The sequence below is a fragment of the Lucilia sericata genome, unplaced genomic scaffold (assembly GCF_015586225.1).
Source record: "Lucilia sericata isolate MDLA Ls3-8-SP2 unplaced genomic scaffold, ASM1558622v1 Contig000930F_arrow, whole genome shotgun sequence".
Classification (NCBI taxonomy): Eukaryota; Metazoa; Arthropoda; class Insecta; order Diptera; family Calliphoridae; genus Lucilia; species Lucilia sericata.
Window position 1 is genome coordinate 97074 of NW_023994917.1, and position 23921 is coordinate 120994.

The window sequence follows — 23921 nt, forward strand, 5'->3', positions numbered from 1 at the left end:
TTAAAGAATAAATTCATTTATAGTTCTTTCAACTTTTTGCTATTACTGTTTCTTAGAAAGTTCGAAGGACCAAAGTGGCAAAGCTCGTAAGACCATAAGTAAGTTCGTTTGATGACCTTGAAATGGCTAAATGATATTGTAAAGTAGTTCAGTATTTCAGTTGATTTGAAGGACCAACAACTTTAATGGAAAAATTTATCACTTCAATAGCTCGAAGGACCAAAGTTACTAACTCGTTGAACCATATGTAAGGTACATTGTTTGACATTGAAATGTAAAAAGTTAACGGTAAAATAGTTGTGTACCACGAAATTATGAAAAGTTGTTGTTCAGACTGTAAGTAAAGAAATAGGTCGTAGGACCATAAACTATTCTTTAGCTGTTGCTTCGTACGGTTCGTAGGACCATTAACTTAAGAAGATAATCTCTTTGTTCTCAGATAATGTTAAAAATATGAAATAAATGAACGCGATAATTCTGTAATCTTTAGAGAACTACAGAGCTAATTCAAAATGGATTTTGGATGGAAGTTTCGATGGACCTGAATATGTACAATCATCAGATGTTAAAATTTTTTGTTAATGTCCAATCAGTAGCTAAAGATGATCTCAACCTTATGTATATTTCCAATTTGGGGTCAAATTCTCTTAAGAGAATAATGTTTTGAACGATTCGAAGAACCATTAATTGAACAAGAATTCAATTAATTCTGTAGAGAACTACAGAGGTAATTCAAAATGGATATTGGATGGAAGTTTCGATGGACCTGAATATGTACAATAATCAGATGTTAAAATTTTTTGTTAATGTGAAATCTGTAAAATACGAGCTCGGCGTTATATATATTTCCTGTTTAGGGTTAAATTCTCTTAAGAGAACAATGTTTTGAACGATTCGAAGGACCATTAATTGATCTAGAAATTCTGTCATCTTTAGAGAACTACAGAGCTAATTCAAAATGGATTTTGGATGGAAAGTCCGAAGGACCTAAATATGTATAATGAGTAGAAGATGTTAACATTTTTAGTTAATGTCAAATCTGTAGCTAAAGATGAGCGCGGCGTTATACATATATATATATATTTGCTGTTTAAATCTGTTTCTAAAGATGAACTCGGTGTTATATATATTTCTAGTTAATGGTTAAATTCTCTTAAGAGAACAATGTTTTGTACGATTCGAAGGACCATTAATTGAACTAGAAATTCTGTCATCTTTAGAGAACTACCGAGCTAATTCAAAATGAATTTTTGATGGAAGCTTCGAAGGACCTGAATCTGTACAATTATCAGATGTTAACATTTTTTGTTAATGTCAAATCTGTAGCTAAAGATGAGACCGGCGTTATACATATATATTCCATGTTTAGGGTTAAATTCTCTTAAGAGAACAATGTTTTGAACGATTCGAAGGACCATTATTTGAACTGGAAATTCTCTTTAGAGGGCGTTTTCAGCTTAGATTTTAAAGATTTAAAATGACCTCTTTTTGAAATAAATGCATTCAGAGCTGAAAAGATTATCTTCTGAATAAATCTATTCTTCCATCCGATTTCAATTTTCTTAATTAAACAATTAGGAGTGATTCGAAGGACCATTAAATTAACTAGAAAAATGTGTTTAATATAAAGCTTTATCTGATTCTAACAATTCGAAAATAAAGTGTCTGATCTTAAGAAAATAAGCAAATACCTTTAACGTTCGTAGGACCATAAATTAAGAACCTTCTTGAACATAATATGACCCTTGGACCTGATTTTGATGGTTAAAAAATAAGTAATCATAAGTATTTTTTTGAAGTTTCACTATAAATCCATTCCTTTTCCCTTCTGATCTCAAGTACTTTTCGCTTTAAAATTTCATATATATGTATTTGGCTTTTACGGCGGCGGCGCAACATAAATTAAACTTAAAGCAACACAATTTTTCTTTTATCTCGATTTTATAATCTTTATGCGCCATATATAATGAAACAGAAATGCATGAATAAATGAGTGAATGAATGACTGACTGACTGAATGTGTAAGTGAGTAAATGAACGAATGAATGGATAAGCTAGCCACCAGTCAACATACATACATAGATGAAGAAGCCTATACAATTCAGTAGAAAAAAATGTGTGATCATGGCATTAGTGGTGCTGGTCTGATGTTTGATAGTGGTTGTTGGTTGGTGGTGGTTAAAAAACAGTTGGGAGTTGTATGTTTAAAAGGCATGTGGTCATAGTTTAGTCGTGTTATTTAGTAGTGTTGTTTATTTAATAAATTTTAGTGATAGTAATATGAGTACATGTTATTTTGGGAAAACAGGGTGTTTAAAAAGGAGGTGTAATAATTCAAGCTGTACTTTTTATGATGTTTTTTTATTCCAGGTCAGAATGATGACTGATCTCTATACATTTTCATAACTCTTAAAGGTGTTTTCTAGAGTAATATATTGAAATCCTAGAATAACACCTCTTTTCTTTCCACCCTTTCCTCTAATCTTTGAGCATATTATTTATATGTTTACTCTATTTTAGTTAATGTTTTTATTTCTGTTTAGTTAAAAGTTTATGAGAAAAATATTGCGTGCATTTCAGGCCACAAATCCTGTCCGTCTGTCTGTTTGTCAGTGCCATTTACTTTAAGTTTTTACCTGTATAAAAAAAACGTAAAATTTTATGTTACTTTTATCTACAACAGCATAGTAGTTCGTATAGTATTGCAACTTAAGTAAAAGTGTTTATTTAATTCGTAACGAACTAATTGTGACAAGTTTAGACATTTCTATTATAATTCAAATTCTTTGAATTCAAATGACAAACATGTTGTTGTGTTATTAATGAAATTAAGCGAAAATATGTCAACAACTAGATATACCAACGAAAATTAACCCCTTAATTACTTGTTTAACTAAATTAATAGATTTATTAACAAATTTAATGCATATGTTGAACACCTGCTGGTAAATTAATTGGGGGCAAATTTTTTTGAAAACTAACAAGTAAAAAGTTTGGTAATGAAAAGCCACTGCAGATTTTATAACTGCTTACTATGTCCATTACTTAGAAGTAGTTTAGTAATTGCTGATTATAATCTGATACATCGTGTCCAACTAAAATTCCGTATAACTCTCTTTTAATTAGGAATATTTTTAGTTTCGCTGTCCTCAAAAGTATAAGCAATATAATCTGCTTAAGCGGGTCACTCAGAATCGAGAAATCGTTACTTAAATCTAACTAGATATAGAATTATGAGAACAGTTTTACTAGTATCAAATACAAAATAATGAAATCAAGTATAGTCAAGTACGAAAGTCTTGATTTAAGCCTTTTTGGAATCAAATTGATCTCAGCACGTACTTGTTTTAAGAATTTTTGTTCTTGATTTAATATGTGTTTTTAGAGTTTATATAGTAAAGTCATACGATCCGGACTTCTAATGCAATACCGTTGTGTCGAATCTTAATTAGTGCTGAGAGACTTCACAATGGATATGCGGTATTAGCAGGAAAATGGAATTCACGGCATTGGAGTCGTCCTGGTGGATGTGTTTTGATCTTACGAACTTCATGGTAACTTAAACAATTTAACTTTGAAAACTTTTTGATTAGATTCCGATTTTCGATATTTGAATAAGGAAATTCCGGATAAAGACTTTGTGTTTATTCTCCATGCAGTTCGACAAACAGTCAATGCATCCGAAGAAGACAGTGATTTCCACTAATGTCTAACCATCTGGATGGCTCTCGTCAAGGTTGTACTTTTTGTAAACGATGGTGAAGATAATCGTCACTTTAGTATCCCCTTTGTAAGCGAGAATGGGGACACTTAAAAAACTATCTTAAGCTCTTTGTCTGTCTCTTTGTAATCTATGGGGTGACGATTGACTTCCTCGTAGGGCAAGCACATGTTAAAATAGCTAGTCACCTGGACAGTAGGTGGCTAGGGGTAACCCTGAGTGGTAGGTAAAATAGATAGTTCGGGACTGTCCGACCGAACTGCTGGATTGGTTTTGAAATCTACATATCGACATAGTGTTTCGGTCATCCGAATTTTATACTTCTTTCTAGAATAACAAAACATTCTGCAATAACAGTTTGTTGGGTTCCAAAGATTACTCATTGGTTATGGGCTACTAAAGGACGGATGAAAGATGTTGTTAGGATATTGGTTTAGTAAACTTCGAAGTGGATGTATTTTAAAATTTTACTCAGATTTACTTTTATAAATCTAATTTGAAAAGATAACATTGTTAGATTTAATGCCATTCGTTAATTCAAAAGGTCCACAATGTAGAAGGGTTGGTATCAGATCCAGAGTTACCTATTGGTGTTATTCTTGTATGTAAATGAAGTATTAATAAAAATGCAACTCAGGTTAATATTGGTGAGAAACCAGAGTATACTTATCTAATTCTCTATGGACAGAGGAGTTCGTAGATCGCCAGTAGTGATTTGGTTCAAATATACTAAATTTTCAGGACTGTAGTTAAAAATGCAGTTTTGGGGACCTTTGTCCAATCAACAAAATTTTAAAAAATTCAATATTTAGAGACCAAAGTAAACATTTCTAAAGGATGAGCTGCGCTGAAATCGAATTAACAATCGAGTCCAAAAGTTTTAAAACCTTCAATATTTGAGACGTTAGAAAAGTTCGAAATTAAAAAATTTATATTGCTATTTGTACGGCAAACGGACTATAACTTGTAGAGGGAAGAACACATCCTCTGTTATATCTTCCTTAAAGTCGATAGAATGCACTTTCGGCTGTTATAACTCCATATGGACAATAATTTTTTCAAACTTTCGAACACGATATCTCAAGTATCTGAAATGATTGTGAAATTCGCAGGCCAGATTAGGATTTTTTAGTATAAATTAATCTCTAATTTGAAAATATATTAGCTTATGTAATAGACCACCTTCAAAGTGAAGTTTAACCAGACTACGTCTCATATGTGTTCAGATTTAAAAGAGAGAAACTTGAAAGATTCAACAATTCGTAAAGGCGCCCTAATTGGAAAACCCTTTAACACATATTTGCTTTGATTTCCCACTATTTATGATTAATATTAACTATTTTAGTTAACCATAGAGAGAGTAAATAAGATATGCTATCTTATCGCTTATAATTTCATATTAGTAAAAGTTGATTTTCAGTTGGTAAAGAATAGTTCCCAGATATGGTAAATTATTGAACTAAATAAACTTGAAGATTATTTATTTACTTCAATGAAATTATAGAGATATTTTTGCAAGAGTAGCTAAAATAAGATATTTTATAAGATTACATTCATCAAAAATTTACTATGGTGAATTGTTCATTCACAATAGTTTAATCAACTGTGAATGATTAACAAAACATTTTTCGAATAGGAGAAAGAATAGGAAAAAGGGGCATATAGCAAGAGAAATTTTAGTTAATTGTAACTTTCAATTATTTCTAAAAATTATCAAAATATTATTAAAAAATTTCTCTACATTAAAGTGGGCGCGCCTATGAAAACAATCCAATATCTTCTTTTTCTAAAAAGAAGGTAACAAAACCTTAATAAGTCCCCTCAAAACCAATTAAACCTTTATGACAACTTTATATCAAATGGGTTAATCCCTGCTTTAGTTTGTTGTTTTTCTTATTATCATTCATTGATAAATTTAAAATTATTAAACAATCCAAGAGACTTCAACAAATTGCCACCTTTGTTTATGAATTTAATTAAAATTTTTTAACTAACCATTTAGGTTTTTAAGACCTTTTTTATTTATACTATTTGCTTATTAATATTTTTGTTATTTTATTTCTAAGACTTTAACTATGAGTCCAAAACAGGTTTTTTTTTATTAATTTAATGTGTTTTGAAAAAAAGGCATAATTTTTTGGACAAAAATATTAACATTTGACATTGAAATTCATTCATTGTCTTAAAAAAGATTTCATTTTCATTTTAGCACATTTGAAAAAAAAAAAAAAACAAGAATGAAAGGGAAAAAATTAATAATCAAAACAAAAGATAAGAAAATGAAGAAGGTAAAAAATGAGAGAGGAGTTAGTAAAGTTAAAAAACACCAGCGACAAAATATTTATGATTTTATTAAATAAAAACTAAACCAGTTTTTATATAAAATAATAAAAATAACATTAAAAAACTTTAAAGCACTAATAGTATTTAAGTCTTAAGGACTTTAAGCTATTACCAACACCCTCCAAATTGTCCTGCTGACAATGAGGTTTTTATCCACTCCCATCTAAAATTTAGACTCCAAATTTCTCATGTGTTTTGCAAATATATTAGTAACACATATGAATAAGGTTATATTTAAGCAACTAACAATCTGCTGACTTGTCTTGTTGACATTTCATTATATGTTTGTTAAAGAGTACAAGATTATAATTAGATTTTTATATGAAACTTGTTAAATGTAAACTTTTAATCATATTTGTTTTGTAAAATACAAATAAAATCTCCATCCAACATAGTTGTTTATATAAATTTTGATTGACAATATAAATATTTATAAATTCCAGCAAATACTAACATGATAAATTTAAAAATGTAATCTCCACACCTTTTAATACGTAGGTGAAAATATATATTATGAACATAGACTTTGGATGGACTTTGTACTTCAATTACTTTTTGAAATAGGCATATGCAAATCACCACTAGACTATAAAGCGAAAATTTCCCTACATAGTTTATAATAGACGAATGCTATAGTCTAGTCCATGCAAGTCTATAGTTGATACTATAGTCCATACTTAAGTTCGGATTATATTCCAGTTTGCAGACGAGAATATAGTCCGATATAGAGTGGTGATTACTGTACAGGCAATAGTCCAGATTATAGTTGAGACAGTTGTCCAGTTTATAGTTCAAACTAAAGTCCAGATCATATTCCAGATAATAATACTGTCCATATATATTCGAGACTATAGTCCAGACCGTAAGCTATAGACAATACTATAGTATTGTCCATAATTAAGACCAGCATAAAGCCCTGGTTATAGTTCAGTTTAGAGTCCAAATAATAGAACCGGCAATACTATAGTTCAGTCCATACTCCATTTTGTAGTTGGAGTATGGACTGTAATCACGACTATATGGTCTCGTCTGTAAATCATCAGTACTATAGTCAGCGATAGCCCAGTCTACAGTCGAGAATATATATACCAGATTATAGTCTAAATAATACTCAGTACAACAGTCGAGACTATAGTTTCGATCAAGTCAAGAGTCCAGGCTTAATTCGCAACTACAGTAGAGACTGCAAACTAGATCATTGTCCACAAAAAAGCACAGACTAAAATCTGGTTTATAGTTTAGATTATAGACCATTATAGTGAATAGTGGAGTCTAAAGTTTACAACTAACTTTAGACCAGACCAGTCTATAGTGAGATCTATAGGGCAGATTTTATTCAAAACTTATTTCCTGTAAAATATAGACTATACCATAGTCTAGTCTACAGTGGAGAATATAGTCTAGCTTATAATCCAGAATATAATTAAGTTTATAGTCCAAATAATAGTACTGTCAAGACTATAGTCCAGTCGGCATTCGGGAATATATACTAGATTATAGTACAGACAATAATTCGGAATACAGTCAAGTCTATAGTCCAATTTTTGGGATATAGTTTAGACTGCAATTCATAAACAAGTCTATAGTCGAGTCTATAGTAGAGTCTATAGACGAGTCTATAGTCATGTTTATAGACTAGTCTATAGTCAAGTCTATAGACGAGTCTATAGTCAAGTCTATAGACGAGTCTATAGTCAAGTCTATAGACGAGTCCATAGTGAAGTCTATAGACGAGTCTATAGTCAAGTCTATAGAAGAGTCTACAGTCAAGTCTATAGAAGAGTCTATAGTCAAGTCTATAAACGAGTCTATAGTCAAGTCTATAGTTATGTCTATAGACGAGTCTATAGTCATGTCTATAGTCAACTCTATAGTCATGTCTATAGTCAACTCTATAGTCAAGTCAATAGACGAGTCTATAGTCAAGTCGAGTTTGTAAGCCAGTCCAGATTATAGTCGTTTCTACAATGTTGTCTATAGTCCAACCAAAGCTTCCAAAGTTAAAAGCGTCTTTTTAAATTAATTGTTGAAATGTTTAAATTATTTTTAAATTTAAACAAAAGAAATGATATTTAAATGTAAACACATTTAAATATTTAATTTCTAAGAAACGCCTCTTGTTTTTTTTTAGTATTTTTGGGGTCCAGTCATGTTGATTAGCAAAATTGTATAAATAAGAAGAAAAAAATGTAAGAAAAGGTTGAAAACTAAAAACCACAATTCAGGTGTGCGTACTGAGCTGAGCTGGTTCATTCTTTATGAATGAGGTAATTGGACGCAGTTGATGTTCAAAATTTCATAATTTGTTTTGTTTTAGTTTTCATCAGCATAATAATTTGTTAATTTTGTATATTTATTGCCATAATTCTCACTTTTATTTTCTATTGTTTTGTGTTAACTTTTGTAAAGAAATAATTATTGTTCTGTTTTGCCTAATGTGGTCAAAATGTTACACTTAATTAGTTGTCGTGAATAATTAAAAACTTATGGTTTATTTTGTTGTTAAACTCGCTGTACATTTGCTTGGATATTAAATGATGTTAATGAGGGTTAGATGAAATAGGTAATTTTTTCCTAAATGATGTGTTTTTTTATTTTTATCATCTTTTTGCTAATTTCTAGAATAATATCTTAATACACGAGTATATACATATATTAATAATTTAACAAATTATTTTAATGAAATTTCAAGGTTGGGGCACTAAAAATTAAAGGAAATTTTCAAAAACTGAAGATTCATCAAAGAATGATTAATATCTGGAAGTCTGTTTGGACACTAAAACTTTATTTTAAAAGAAAACTGCTGAAAAAACAATTTTATTAAATACTAAAAATATTTCTTTTTAGAAAACTTTAATAACATTTACGCCATAAAATCAAGCAAATCCCCTCTTAACTATAAAACTATATTTTCTTGCCGAAAAATAGAGGTCAAGTTCTTTGAAAAATCTTTATAATAAACCAAAAAAATAAATTAAAATTTTGTCTAACAAATCCTAAAGTTTTAGGCCATAAAAAATCCAATATTTAAAAAGAAAATTGCAAAAATGCACTATGAGAAGAAAATATTATAAAATGTTAACAAATTTAATATCAACATTTAATTTTACAACGTTAAACAACAACAATAACAACAAACTTACAAAAAAACATCATGTTTTACAAATACCATCATTGAACAACTACAGTAATATCCATTCAATGAATGTAAAATAATACAACAACTGACATACAGCACTACCGGTTGCCTGTTTCTTTCGTTTATTTCTAGCCGTTTTGTGATTTTGGATGGTTGTGTGTTTTGGTGGGTTATGGGGTCAGTTTCATTTCATTTAATACCTTTTTGTCTCTTTCTCTTCTCTATTACCAGCACCAATAGGGGTTTAAACTGTTTAAATTACTCAAAATATGACTTGTAGTGCAGTATGGTGGTCTGGTCTATACTCGTGTCTGGCCAAAAAAAAAAAGAAAAAACAGCCAGGCGGTATTGGTAACCTGTATGTATGTTTGCACGGAAATGATAATTTCAAAAAGAATTTCCTTAGTTTTACCAAAAATAAAACGAAAGTTTGATTTTTTTAAAGCAAATCAATGTAAAAGATTTTTTTCTTGCTCCTTTTGCACAAAATTTACGATTTTTTTACTTAAAACTCTACTAAAAGACTGGTGATTATCACTATATAAGTAAAAAATGTACGGCTGCAACTATCAATAAGAAAGAAAGAAGAGGTTGACTAGTATATAGTCTAGTCTATAGTCTAGTCTATAGTCTAGTCTATAGTCTAGTCTATAGTCTAGTCTATAGTCTATAGTCTAGTCTATAGTCTAGTCTATAGTCTAGTCTATAGTCTAGTCTATAGTCTAGTCTATAGTCTAGTCTATAGTCTAGTCTATAGTCTAGTCTATAGTCTAGTCTATAGTCTAGTCTATAGTCTAGTCTATAGTCTAGTCTATAGTCTAGTCTATAGTCTAGTCTATAGTCTAGTCTATAGTCTAGTCTATAGTCTAGTCTATAGTCTAGTCTATAGTCTAGTCTATAGTCTAGTCTATAGTCTAGTCTATAGTCTAGTCTATAGTCTAGTCTATAGTCTAGTCTATAGTCTAGTCTATAGTCTAGTCTATAGTCTAGTCTATAGTCTAGTCTATAGTCTAGTCTATAGTCTAGTCTATAGTCTAGTCTAGTCTAGTCTATAGTCTAGTCTATAGTCTAGTCTATAGTCTAGTCTATAGTCTAGTCTATAGTCTAGTCTATAGTCTAGTCTATAGTCTAGTCTATAGTCTAGTCTATAGTCTAGTCTATAGTCTAGTCTATAGTCTAGTCTATAGTCTAGTCTATAGTCTAGTCTATAGTCTAGTCTATAGTCTAGTCTATAGTCTAGTCTATAGTCTAGTCTATAGTCTAGTCTATAGTCTAGTCTATAGTCTAGTCTATAGTCTAGTCTATAGTCTAGTCTATAGTCTAGTCTATAGTCTAGTCTATAGTCTAGTCTATAGTCTAGTCTATAGTCTAGTCTATAGTCTAGTCTATAGTCTAGTCTATAGTCTAGTCTATAGTCTAGTCTATAGTCTAGTCTATAGTCTAGTCTATAGTCTAGTCTATAGTCTAGTCTATAGTCTAGTCTATAGTCTAGTCTATAGTCTAGTCTATAGTCTAGTCTATAGTCTAGTCTATAGTCTAGTCTATAGTCTAGTCTATAGTCTAGTCTATAGTCTAGTCTATAGTCTAGTCTATAGTCTAGTCTATAGTCTAGTCTATAGTCTAGTCTATAGTCTAGTCTATAGTCTAGTCTATAGTCTAGTCTATAGTCTAGTCTATAGTCTAGTCTATAGTCTAGTCTATAGTCTAGTCTATAGTCTAGTCTATAGTCTATTCTATATATATATATCTATATATATTCTCCTCGCAACATATTTAAAGTTCCTTTCTGATTTATGGTTAATTTTCATTTTTGCTTAAATATAAACTTATTAATTAAATTCCTTCTGCTTTGGGTAATAAATTAAAAACTCATCAAAAATTTTATTTTTATACAGGAAAAATCCTTTTTTATGGTTGAGCAAAAACCACTTGAATAAATAATTAAAATGACTTGACATCTCGCTGCCAAGACACACCGGAAGAAAATTTTTTATTGAAAAACACTTAAAAAAAGATAAATACAAAAATGTCAATTGCTTTAAAAACCAAAAAAGAAACGTTAATTTTATGGCTTTTCATATAAATTTAAATTTAATAACTCTAGCTGCTCAAAAAAACATTGATGATTGAGAAAAATTATTTTCTTTTAATTTCAGTTTGTTTTTAATTTTCTTCTCTCCTTGTTTTTGTAAATAACCTAAACTTATATAAAAACATAAAAATGGGTGACTCATGTCTAGGAAAAACTAATAACAACAATTACAAAAATCATCCTCTCACAATAGTTAAATATTAGAAGAGTGTGTTAACCAGTGAATTATTAAAAAATTCCTTTAAGAAATATCAAAAACCAGAAACTGTTTTTAGCATTTTACTACAAATGTGATGAGTATGCAATTATTTGTTGTTGCATGTGTTTGTTGTTTGTTTCCACTTGAAATTTATTTGTTTTTCTTTTTTTCTTTGTACTTATACTTTGTTAAACAAGTTGTCAATTGAATTAGGAAGTCACGCTCTTATTGTTTTGCAGCAAATTTTGACAAATTTTACTTCAAATATGAGAAAGAGGGAGAGAAATAAAAGATCAGTAGATTTAAAAAACGAGGAGTGACAAAAATATTTAAGCAAATTTTAGAATTTTGTAACAAAATCTATTTAAAAGTATTAATTTCTAAACTTTCTGAATCTTACAATCTAGATTTTAGTCAAATCCTAAACAAATTAATCTCAAGTGCCCAATAACAGATCATTGATGACTACAGTAGTTCAATTATTTTCAAGTAGTGTTTTTAATTTTGATTTTTCTTAACACATGTTAATAATTTAAAGAAAATTTAAAAACGGAAATTAACTTTAAACTATAAAAACCCTGAAAAACTATTTTTAACTTCTGGCTGGGATCTAAATTACTAACCTGAGCATATTACAAGTGCTGTACTAATTACATACACTTAAAAAAGAAAAAAAAAACACATTATTTATATCTACACTTTAAACTTTAGCCACAAAAAATCTACATTCTCATCATCATGATGATCGCGGTTAAAGGTTAAACATAATATTCCTACAAACAGGTAAACCAAAACAACAACAAAGTGGTTTTCTTAATATCTTTTTTTCCACATCATTACTTTTTTTTTAATAAAAATTTTAATTTTTTTCAAAAGATATAAAGATTTTTTCTAACAAAAAAGAAACAAAAACTTTTCTAATATGTTTAGTAGGCGTTTGTTAGTTTGGCGCTTTTAAGGAAGTGCTAAAATGTTTCATCAACTTGAGACTTTTTGTCTGTCAGTTGGTGAAATGTTTAAGTATTTCGCTACACGCAAACTTATAGTTTTTTTTTTTTTTGTATATTTTGTTAAGAGATTAAAAGTTATTTAATGTTTTAATATTTAATTTTCTTTGTGGTGATAGTAAATAATGAATTTAATAGGAAAAGATTTTTAACGGCTGTTATGTAAAATCTCATTATTTAGTAGGGGCTACATGAGCAGTGGTTTCATTTTTATGAGAATGTTTGGAAAAATGAGTTTGTTATATAATAAGGAAAACTTATTACATATGTATATAAAACTTAATTAAATACAACTTTAACTGTATTATAGATTAGTCTATCTACTGTGCTATAGTCTAGTCTAGTCTATAGTGTTGTCTATAGTCTTGTCTACAGAGTAGTCTGAAGTCTAGTCCTTAGTCTAGTCAATAGTCTAGTCTATAGTGTAATCTATAGACTAGTCTACAGTTTGGTCTATAGTCTAGTCTATAGGCAAGTCTATGGTCTAGTCTATAGACAAGTCTACAGTCTAGTCTATAGTCTAGTCTATAAACAAGTCTATAGTCTAGTCTATAGACAAGTCTATAGTCTAGTCTATAGACAAGTCTATAGACAAGTCTATGGACTAGTCTATAGACAAGTCTATGGGCTAGTCTATAGTTTGGTCTATAGTCTAGTCTATAGACAAGTCTATGGACTAGTCTATAGTTTGGTCTATAATCTAGTCTATAGACAAGTCTATAGTCTAGTCTATAGACAAGTCTATAGTCTGGTCTATAGACAAGTCTATAGTCTAGTCTATAGACAAGTCTGTTTAGTCTATAGACAAGTCTATAGTCTAGTCTATATTCTAGTCTATAAACAAGTCTATAGTCTAGTCTAAAGTCTAATTTACAATCTAGTCTATAGTTTAGTGTATAGTCTAATCTATAGTTTAGTCTATAGTGTAGCTGTAGGCTAGTATATAGTCTAGTAATTAGTCTAGTCTATAGTCCTCCCTATAGTATATTCTATAGTTTATGCTATAGTTTAGTCTATAGATTAGTCTCTGGAAAGACCAGTAGGGTAACAAGCCAAGCTTAAATCACTTTGTACAAATACAAATAGTTTATTTTAACCGCGAAGCAAAACCCGTGGATCAAATTATTGTAGGTACCTGCATCTGATTGTCCTCCCAATAACTTTGTTCTCAAAAGAGCCCCAACATATAAATTATGAAAATTTCTTTAAAAAATCTGTTTCTGTTTACCTAATACCACCAGTTCATAATTAATTCATCAATTTTAATTAAAATTCACAAAAACTTACCTGTTTTAGATGTATTATTTATTTTCCGAACAAACAATCCACAAATTTTATAACAAAAAAAATTCACGTGACATAAAAAAAGGCGGCAGTTTCACAATAATCCACAAAATTTTGTATTCAACTGCAATTTTAGTTTTTACACTCTAAAAAGAAAGAAAATAAATAAATTCCAATTTGAATATTTATTAAATCAATGTAAACATACTAGTTTTGTATGAAAATATCATAAAATGTATATTATTTTCAAATAATATAGCAAAAAATTCAGCTAAAATTTTATTACCACACACTATTTTAAAAACAAACTAAAGTTAAAGGGAAATGCAGAGAAATTGAAACATCAAGAAAAAAATTCTCATAAACATACTCGCACACAAACAAACAATGGTAAACAAACTGAAAAGGAACAATCAAGAAAAGAAACAATTTCAAATAAAATAAACACCAACAACATACACAGAGATATGTTTTTTGCTTTTTTTGTTATTTTTTTCTACACAAACAACAACAACATTAAGAAAGATAACTACAAATAATTTTTTTTGTTGTTAAAGTGTTAATGTTATTGTTGTTTTTTGTAGTTAAATAAGAAAGAATTGTTAAAAGAAAGAAGATGAGAAAATAGTAAGTACAAGTTAAAGAAACAAGTGCAATTAATTGGAAAAAATTTTTTTTATAAAGAAATGTGTTGAAAGAAGAACAACAAAATGAAGTGCAATTGTTGAAGAGAAGAAGAAAAAACGGTGTTTGAAAAAGAACTTTTTGATAGATGTAGTAGGGTTGCCAAGATCAAATTTATTGAGAGGTTATTTAAAGGAAATAACTGATAAATTTCTTATTAGGAAATTGGGTATTGTATTTTCTAAAATTTAACCAAATCTATTTTGAATAAATGAAGACCCGGTGTTACAAAATAAGTTAAATAGGGTACAGGTTTGTAGGGTCGACATGTTCCATTTGAATAAAATTGCTCATAAAAAAACGTTATTAAATTATTCAAATGTTTTACATAAGACTTTATGGGTTTCAATTGAGATCCTATCATTACGAAAATCGGCAGGATCATTTGGACTAATATAAAAAAGGTTTTCCGATATTTGTAGATATACCACATAGACTGTTTATCATAATTATGAGCTCAAAAGCCTTATTCGGGGAGAACGTTTGCATTGTTATTATATTTAATAATTTAGTTTAGACTTTAAGTCAAGAGAGCAATATGTAGAATTATATTGAAAGGTAGTTTGCGTGCAAGTTTTACATGGACACATGGAATGGGTCCTCAGTCCGGCGACGATATCTTTTAATTTATCTAACTTTACAATGGAGAACGTTTTGTATAAAAACAATAGGTGTAATATTAAGTCTAAAAAATCTTTAAATTGCTTGTTTGTAATGAAACAGCAACACTTACACTTAAAAATGACTTAAAAACGATTCAAAAATGAGTCGAAATTGATTAAAAAATGTTCTCAGAAAGACTGTTTTGTTGGCAAAAAAAATTTGATTTGGCCTAAATTAAGTTGATATAATTCTTATTTTGTTTATAAAATTATATGTATAAGTATTTATTCGAATTTGTGTGATATTTATAGAGTCGATTTTCTGTCAAGGAAATTGAAATTATATTATGCTTTAATTATAATAATTTTCTATGTTTGATGATCTTCTACGGAAGATAGTTGGGTGACTAATCACTAAACTAAGTCTAAATAATTCCAATTAAATAAAATAACTATAAAAAGACCATTAATTCGACTTATTAATGACTCAAAAATGAGTCAGTACTGATCAGAATTGGGGCTCATGAAAGACTCGTTTAGAAGAGTCGCGGGTAGGGTACCATTTACTCCCGAAGAAAGTATCATTCATGATCGGAAATTGAGCGCATATATGATCATTTATTTGTGCAGAAGAGTCATAAATGACTCGTATTTGTTAATCGCATTGTTTTGTTTTTGTACGAATGAGAAGAATAACAAAAAAAAACAAGTTTCCGAGTAACAGAAACTCCGTACCCAAAAAAGTTTCCTTGTGAAGACCAGCACTAACTTAAAGCATGGCAACTCTACAAAAAGAACTTTGATATTGTGGCGGAAGGAATAAACGTCATGCAGAATGGACAAAGAAAGAAACTTGATATTTTTTTAAGAAACTTCATATAAATTATTAAAACTTAATTATATTTTAACTATAACTATAGGAAATCTCAAATAAATTAAAAGAAACCATTATTTATAGAGCAATTAGATTTTGTTAAAGATTGGTTATCCGTTATATGGTCTATTCCATCGATAATTGATCTTTTGATGGACTATTGCTCACACTATTTACACAAGGTTGCATTTGCCATAAATGTCCACAATTTTTGTTTAATTTTAGCTTTTATTTTAGCAATTTTATTACCTCTTTTATAAGCAAATATTGTTGGTATTAAAACACTTTATTTGTTGGCTAAATATTTGTTTAATTTAACACAAAACTTTTATGCAAACATTAGTTAACAACAATAAAATTGATTAAATAACTTGCATATTTTCATATTTTCTTCATTGATTGTTATCTTGATTTCTTGTTTAATTTTTCTTTTTTAATTTATTTTTTTGTTCACTTTGTTTCTTGCTATTCCTGCTTTAATGGTGGGTTGTTTTTAAATGATTTCTTTAAAAATTTGTTTTCAATTTGTACTTTCAATAGATTTTTATTGGAATATGCGCAAGTGTAAATGACTTTGAATGAAAATTATTTATTTTCCTTTTTTATTTCAAATGAATTAAACAATTTTGATTAATTAAGCAAATTTACTTAAAAATTTTCACTTCTTTCTTATGGTATACAAAATGGAATTTGTTGTTTTTTTTTAATTTATTTTTCCTTTACTTTATTTTTTGCTTTATTTATATTTGCTTCTCTACTTCTTTTGAGTGAACATACACACTGACTCACGTTAAAACACCAGAAAATAAAACTTCACTTATAAGTTGGCGAAAAAATAACAAGCTGTTTTTTTGTATCAAAATCAGCTTTATTTTTCTTTAAGGTTTTAAATAATACCTTTTTTCGTTTAATTTATTATTTGTATTTGCTAGAGGTTTAGTTTGACAACTTCCTCTTTTTTATTGCTTCTTCTTCGTTAAAATCACTTCTTTTTTCTATCTTCTTTAATGCACTTTTTATGTATTTTGTTTTTATTGTAATTGCATTTGTACAAAAGAGGGAACCCAAAAACTCCGCACGTTTGGGTAGAAAAAAAATCACACACGCGTTGCTCCTTTGCGCAAATATGATCTTTCGTGGAAACGGGCAAAACAACAACTGGTTCAATTCAAGTAGTGAACAAAAGGAATTTAGTTTTTTAATATGGAATTGAAACATTCTATTTCAATTTACCGGCAGCAAATGGCAACTTAATAATGTTTCTTTTCTTGTTTTGTTTACTCAAACAGGGTTGTATTTCTTGGCTGCTAGAGTTTTTATATAATATATATTATTTTTTAGTAGAAATATTAAGAAAAATTCAAATTATTAAAAAATTTAATAATTTAAATCTATAATTAAATAAAAAATAACTAATTAATAAAAAATTATTTAAATATATATTTTTTAATTTTTGTTGAAAAATTTTTCAATAGAAAAACTTCGAATTTTTTTCAATGCATTTATATATAGAAAATATAAATGTTATAATTACAAAATTTATATTTGTTTTCATACAGAAAACTATTAAATAGACTAAATAATTAAATTTTTACAAAATAAAAAAGTTTTAATAAAAGAAAAATTAATAAAATAAAAAAATTGATAAAAGTTTATTAATAAATTAAATAAATAAACTTAGAAAAGAAACTAAATCAAATTGAGAAATTTTGGATTTTTTTCAATAGAAAGATATTAGAAATTGTTTCAATAGAAAAATATTTGAAATTTTTCCAATTGAAATATATTCGAAATTTCGTTCCAAATTTTTTCATTACATAAAAATTTTTATATGAAAATATAAATGTTTTATTTACAGAATTTTATTTCGATAGAAAATAAAAAATATCTTTTCGATAAAAAATAACAAACTTGTCCAAATTAAAAACAAAGAATATAGTTCTGATTTTTTTTAAAATAAAAATATTAAAAGTTTTTTAATAAAAAATTTATTGAACATTTTTCAATAAAAAATTACTAAGGAAAATTTTTAAAGAAAATTTTGAAATTATATTTTTCTAATTCCAATTGAGAAATTTAGGATTTTTTTTATTAAAAAAAAGGTTAGAAATTTTTTCAAATAAAACTAATAAATATATTTTTTATACAAAATATTTAAATAGAATATTTTTTAAAATAAACTTTTTTAAAAGTAAAAATTTTCTTTAATGAATTTTGTAACAAAAAAATTATTCAAAAGTACTTAACAAAAATATTATTGAAAAATTTTCAATAAAAAAATATTAAATAAAATCGATTAATAAATTAAAAAATATTAAATTTTGAAATTTTTTGAAAATTATGAAAATATTTTTTTCTAATTTCAATAGAGAAATTTATATAATATTTCAATATTTTTTAAATAGAAAAATTTTCGAAATTACTTATATAGAAAATATTTATTGGAAATGTTTTTAATTTTATTTTATATTTTCAATGAAAAACTATTAATATTTTTGATAGAAAAATATGGAAATCGAAAATTTTTTCATATACACTAATTTTTAAACTTTTATCAATTAAAAAACAATAATTTTATCCAAATTCTAAAAAATTTTAACATTTTTTTCAATAAAAGAATTTTTCACTTAAACTTTAGGAATTTTTTCAATAAAATTTTTTGGAAATTTTTTCAATAAAAAATTTTGGAAATTTTTTCAATTTGAAATAAATTAATAAAAATTTAAAAGATTTAGTATATTTAAAAAATCCGACAAGATTTAGTAGTTTAACAAGTTTTCATTTGTATATATGTATGCTATATGTTCTGATTCTGATAAACCGATAATAATTATATTCATTTGGTTCAACAGCCATCTATGTAAACTTTTTTTCACGACATATTCCCATGGAATTTATGTTTAGTATGAAAAAAAACATGACTAACTTAAAAAGGAATTAAAAAATATTAGGATGGTATCATATCTTTGAAACAAAAAAAAATGGTAAATACATAATTACAACTAAAATAAATATTATTTGGATTTTTAAATTATTTATAATAAATTTAAATATTTATAGGATTTAAATATCTTAAATTTTATGTTTATATTTTTTCATGCTACCTTATTTATATATAAATTAAGTAGTATGTTGAACGCCCATTTCAAGTAACTGATAGTGCGATAATGATGACTAGTAGTGGAAAAACGTCATTAATGTAAATGCAGCATCCATAAATATGTAAATCATAATTCATATTTTTAAATATTGAACGACTATAGATAAGTATTCTGTTTGCCTATGAAGGGGAACTCAAAAACATCAACACATTATAATTATATAAAAATTATAATTAAATGTATTATGGTTAACAAACAGCATATGCAATTTTTAAGAGAATTTAAAACTATGAATACTCTACAAGAATTATTTCTGAGAATTTTAAGTACAATTTTTTACATACATATTTAAGAAAATCAATGAAGTTCTATTATTTAGTTCATTGCTACATCCTGTAGCCTTCTCGAAAAAATTACATACATTTTTAAAATGTTGCCTTTTTTAAATGACAAATTAAAAAAGTTCTCCTCATTAATTCTAAGTTATTTATAATTAAAATTACTTTTTTTTTTAAAGGCAACATTCCTGGGCGTTTAATGCAACTCGTAGATGATGGATACTTTTATTTAACATTTCTATATTTAGCCAAACATTTTGCTCTTGAAACATTTTCTTTTACATTTTTTTGCTTGTGCAAAGGAAAATGTAAGAAAGTGACATGTTTTTTTTTTGCACTTTTAAGTTATTTTTGGATAAAACATTTTTGCATTGGGGATTCATGGATGAGTTGTAAAGTGCATAAATATGTTTATAGAAAAAATATGCGTGTGTAAATAAATGCTACATAAAGTTGGAAATTTAAAATAGAAAATGTGTGTATCTGATAAAAATGCATTTATGAAGGGGATGAATAGAATTTGAATATTTTGAAAAGGATATGGCGTGAATGAATCATACTTTTTAATTTTCCAAAAAAATTAATATATTTTTTGAAAGAGATATAAAATTTAAGTACTCAATGTGATTTTTTCGTAGTTCTAGACTAAAATTAAGTTATTACTGAAAATTAAATTTTTATTAGTTTTTTGTTATATTTTAAATTGTGATTTAATAAATTATAAATTATATTTTTGCGGAAAATCAAGATTTTCGTGGATAATCTAGAATAATAAAGAATTTGGAGTTTAATCGATTTAATTCGTAATTTTTCGTGATTGATTTATTAAATTTTGAATACATTTTTTAAATTAGTTTTTTAATATATATTCAGAGTTTAAGTGGAAGTAAAATCGTTTTTTTTAAATAATCAATTTAAGTAAAAAATCTATTTAAAAAAAATCAAACTAGCTATTTTTGCAAAAAATAAGAGAGTCGACTTTTTTTATTTCTATATTAATTTTCATTAAAATGTTTTATATTTTTTAAAATTTGTCGACAAAGTTTTCCTTTAAATCTTTCTTTAGAAAAATTTCGGAATATATTTTATGAAAATTAATTAATATATTAGAAACATTTAAGAAATTTATATTTTTTGCAAAAATTTGCGAAAATTTTTTTATATAGTTTTTGAATTGGTGTTAAAAAAATAAATTGAACTTTTTATAACCTACATCATAGTGGGGAGGATATCATCCGTTTGTGCTGATGTTTGTAACACCCACAAATATTGGTGATATACCCATCTTGAAAGTATGTACATATATCAATCAGTTTAGATTTAATATGAATGTCCATGTAAAGATTATTTGAAGATAAATACGTTTCTCTTGGTTCAGGGATGAATTCTATTAAAAATGGTTCAAATCCGTGCATTATTTCACCTAGCCCTCATACCACCGTAATCCCAGAATAGGGTTCTTAAGTTCATTAGTATGTTATATGTTCTAGTATCTCTACAAAAATCGGTATAACTTAGTTTTGTATCAGTCTAAATGTTACTGTTGATTTTCTTAATGATCGGCCTCATTTGACACTAGCACCCATACAAAGTATGCTTCAGAAAATTACTTAAAGGTCAATAATTCACTTATAAACACTAGATTCACCATGAACACCAACATTTATAGGGATAAGCCCATATTTACCTTTGCCTCGGATATAACTTTCTTTCAGAATATCACTATTTTTGTCAACAAATTGTTAAAATATTTCGGAATTAAGACAAAAAAAATTAATTCTTTATTATTTAAAAATGATTAAATACTACTCACTGGTGAAGGATATAATATGGTCGTCCATGACCGACTATACATTCTTACTTGACATGAACATCGATTTATTAGTGGAAAAGCTAACGTTTTCTTTTGAACTGGCAATTATTTCCGCCATTGTATCTCGCAAACACAAACCTAACAAAGTGGCAACACTTTTGCTAGTATTCCTCCTTGAAACATCAAAAACAAATGGAAACAAAACGTTTTTCTTGTTGTTGTCGCTGTGTTTGTGCAAAAAAATCAGCTGCGCGTCGATACGTAACGGAATAAAAACACAAATGGCTTTTTAGTGAAAAAAGAAGAAAAACTAGACAATCCTACCTTAAAAATTGGTTTTATCCTTAAATAAAGGAAGAAAAACGTAAAACAAACTCAAGGCACAATAACTTAATAAAGTTTAATAGAGAAAAAACATGTCCAATTTACAAAGAACCATGTTAAAAGGTCGTTTGCCACCCACCATACCCAGCAGTCGCATAGGCAGAAGGTACATAAATGTAAATAAATATTTAGAAAAGATTAATAATTTTTAAACTATTCTATTATCTTTCTAGCGATTCATTTAAAAAGTCACGAGTTCGTGATTTTAAACCGTCGTTGTGGAGTGAATTCTTTGACGAAAAGGATGACGTAGTGGTGGATGACAAACGCACTTTTCGCATCTATCGCACAAAGCAACCGGAAAAGCCGGGACCAGTTTTGCTGCTACTGCACGGTGGTGGTTATTCGGGCCTAACATGGGCTCATTTTTGTGTGTGTATTATTTATGTGGTTTTGTGTTTTAAAAGTTTGAATATAGAGAACTGCTATTTTGTGTTTTTAGATGGAGATTACCAATATGATACATTGCCAATGTTTATCCATTGATTTACGTGGTCATGGCGATACTCAAACGGATGATGAAGATGATTTGTCGGCCGATACTTTAGCCAAGTAAGTGTGGTTCTAAATTAAGCATTGCATTTTTTAAATTTTCTTTTTATAGTAATTTTTGGAAAATTTTCTTCCTTTAAAGAAAAGGTTTTTTATTATAGAAAATTTTCGGAATTTTGAGACAAATTTCTTCATCGAATTTTTCCCTAAAATTTTCTTATTTTCTTACAGAGACATTGGTGATTTATTGTTAAAAATTTACCCAGCCAATATGCCTCCCATTTACATAGTGGGTCATTCAATGGGTGGTGCTATTGCGGTGCATTTCGCTAGTATGGAATTGATATCAAATATAATTGGTATCACGGTCATCGATGTGGTAGAAGGAACAGCTATGGAGGCCTTAGCTAGCATGCAAAGTTTTCTAAGATCCCGACCACAATACTTTAAAAGTATACCGAATGCCATTGAGTGGTGTATACGCAGTGGACAAATACGTAATTTAGACAGTGCCAAAATATCAATGCCAGGACAAATTATAAAGTAGTAGCAAATATATTATTTGTTATAGGAATTTTTTTAACAAAATTAAATATTTTTCTTTAGTTGCACAACGAAAAAATTGGCCACAAATGAATTACCACTTGCCGAGGATGATGAGGAGACTCAAGCTGCTGGTACCACTAAATATATTCATCCTTTTAGTATCTCTGAAGATGAGGAAGTAACGGGTGAAACTACACCCACTGAGGTTAATAAAAAGGAATTGGATTTTAAGAAACCCACAGCGGCCAATGATGAAAATAATAAAAAGTATTGCTTTTTTGTTTAAGAAAAAATACATAGTTTTTAATTAACTTATATTTACAGATACACCTGGCGCATTGATTTGTCCAAATCGGAAAAATACTGGATTGGTTGGTTTTCGGGTTTGAGTGAGAAATTCCTTAACTTACGTCTACCCAAGCAATTGCTTTTGGCCAGCATTGATGGCCTGGATAAAGCTTTAACTGTAGGCCAAATGCAAGGACGTTTTCAAATGCAAGTTTTGGCCCGCTGCGGTCATGCTGTCCATGAGGATCGTCCTCATGAAGTGGCCGAGGTGTTAAGTGGTTATTTGATTAGAAATCGTTGTGCCGAGGCTGCTGGTGATTTTCGCTGCCATTTGCCAGCTTGTTAAACAAACAAGAAAAGTTGTTAAGTAACATAATTTTCTTTTGTCAAATCAACCCATTTTCCCCTTCGTAGATGCATGCTGGTGTTAGCGGGATGTTGTAAAAGCATGCATTATTTTCTTTCATTATTAATACTTTTTAACACACGCATCATTCGGTATGTACATTGGAACATTTTCAATTGTGTATTTAATTAAAAAACGCATTAACAAATACATTTCTTTAATTTATTGTGCATCCAAAAAATGAAAAAAAAACTAATATTTATATTTCTTAAAAAAAGTAAAAATCTATTTATTAAAAGAGAATCAAAGAAAACTATTATTCAAAATTATAATAACGATTTAATTAATTTTGCGTTAAACATCGTTTTGCTTCAAATTAATAAAGAAATTTCAATAAAAATGCAACAAAAGAAGTGGTTTTTTATTTGAAAAAAGGAATGGATTGTTAAAAAAAATTTCATACTTTTTATAGCCAATGTTCGAATTTTTCTTTATTTAGAAAAAATATTCAAAATCTATTTTATTACAGAAGATTATCTAATTTTTTTGTTAGAAAATTTTCGAAATTTTCTCTTTTCTTCTGAGAAAGTACATAAAATTTCTCTTTTTATAGAACATTTTAAAAAGTTGTCTAAGGTATGGTCTAAAGTCTAGTCTATAGTCTAATC

At 27.9% G+C, this 23921-nt stretch overlaps 1 protein-coding gene and 1 long non-coding RNA gene across 2 annotated transcripts in view; one reads left to right on the forward strand and one right to left on the reverse strand.

The window, feature by feature from the left end:
• Positions 1–17099, reverse strand: part of LOC119609120 — a 35538-nt gene extending 18439 nt beyond the window's left edge. Inside the window, exons 1-2 of the long non-coding RNA XR_005231891.1 lie at positions 16195–17099; positions 13789–13931 (exon numbers count right to left, since the gene is read on the reverse strand). This is a non-coding gene — a long non-coding RNA (uncharacterized LOC119609120). The remainder of the gene's footprint in view (positions 1–13788; positions 13932–16194) is intronic.
• A 4309-nt stretch (positions 17100–21408) lies between these two features.
• LOC119609121 (protein phosphatase methylesterase 1) lies at positions 21409–23663 on the forward strand. The gene is made up of 6 exons (XM_037963818.1): positions 21409–21687; positions 21755–21953; positions 22024–22133; positions 22305–22616; positions 22680–22886; positions 22944–23663. Exons 1-6 carry the CDS (start codon positions 21614–21616, stop codon positions 23251–23253), a joined length of 1212 nt encoding a protein of 403 aa, XP_037819746.1. The 5' UTR covers positions 21409–21613; the 3' UTR covers positions 23254–23663.
• The last annotated feature ends 258 nt before the right edge of the window (positions 23664–23921 follow it).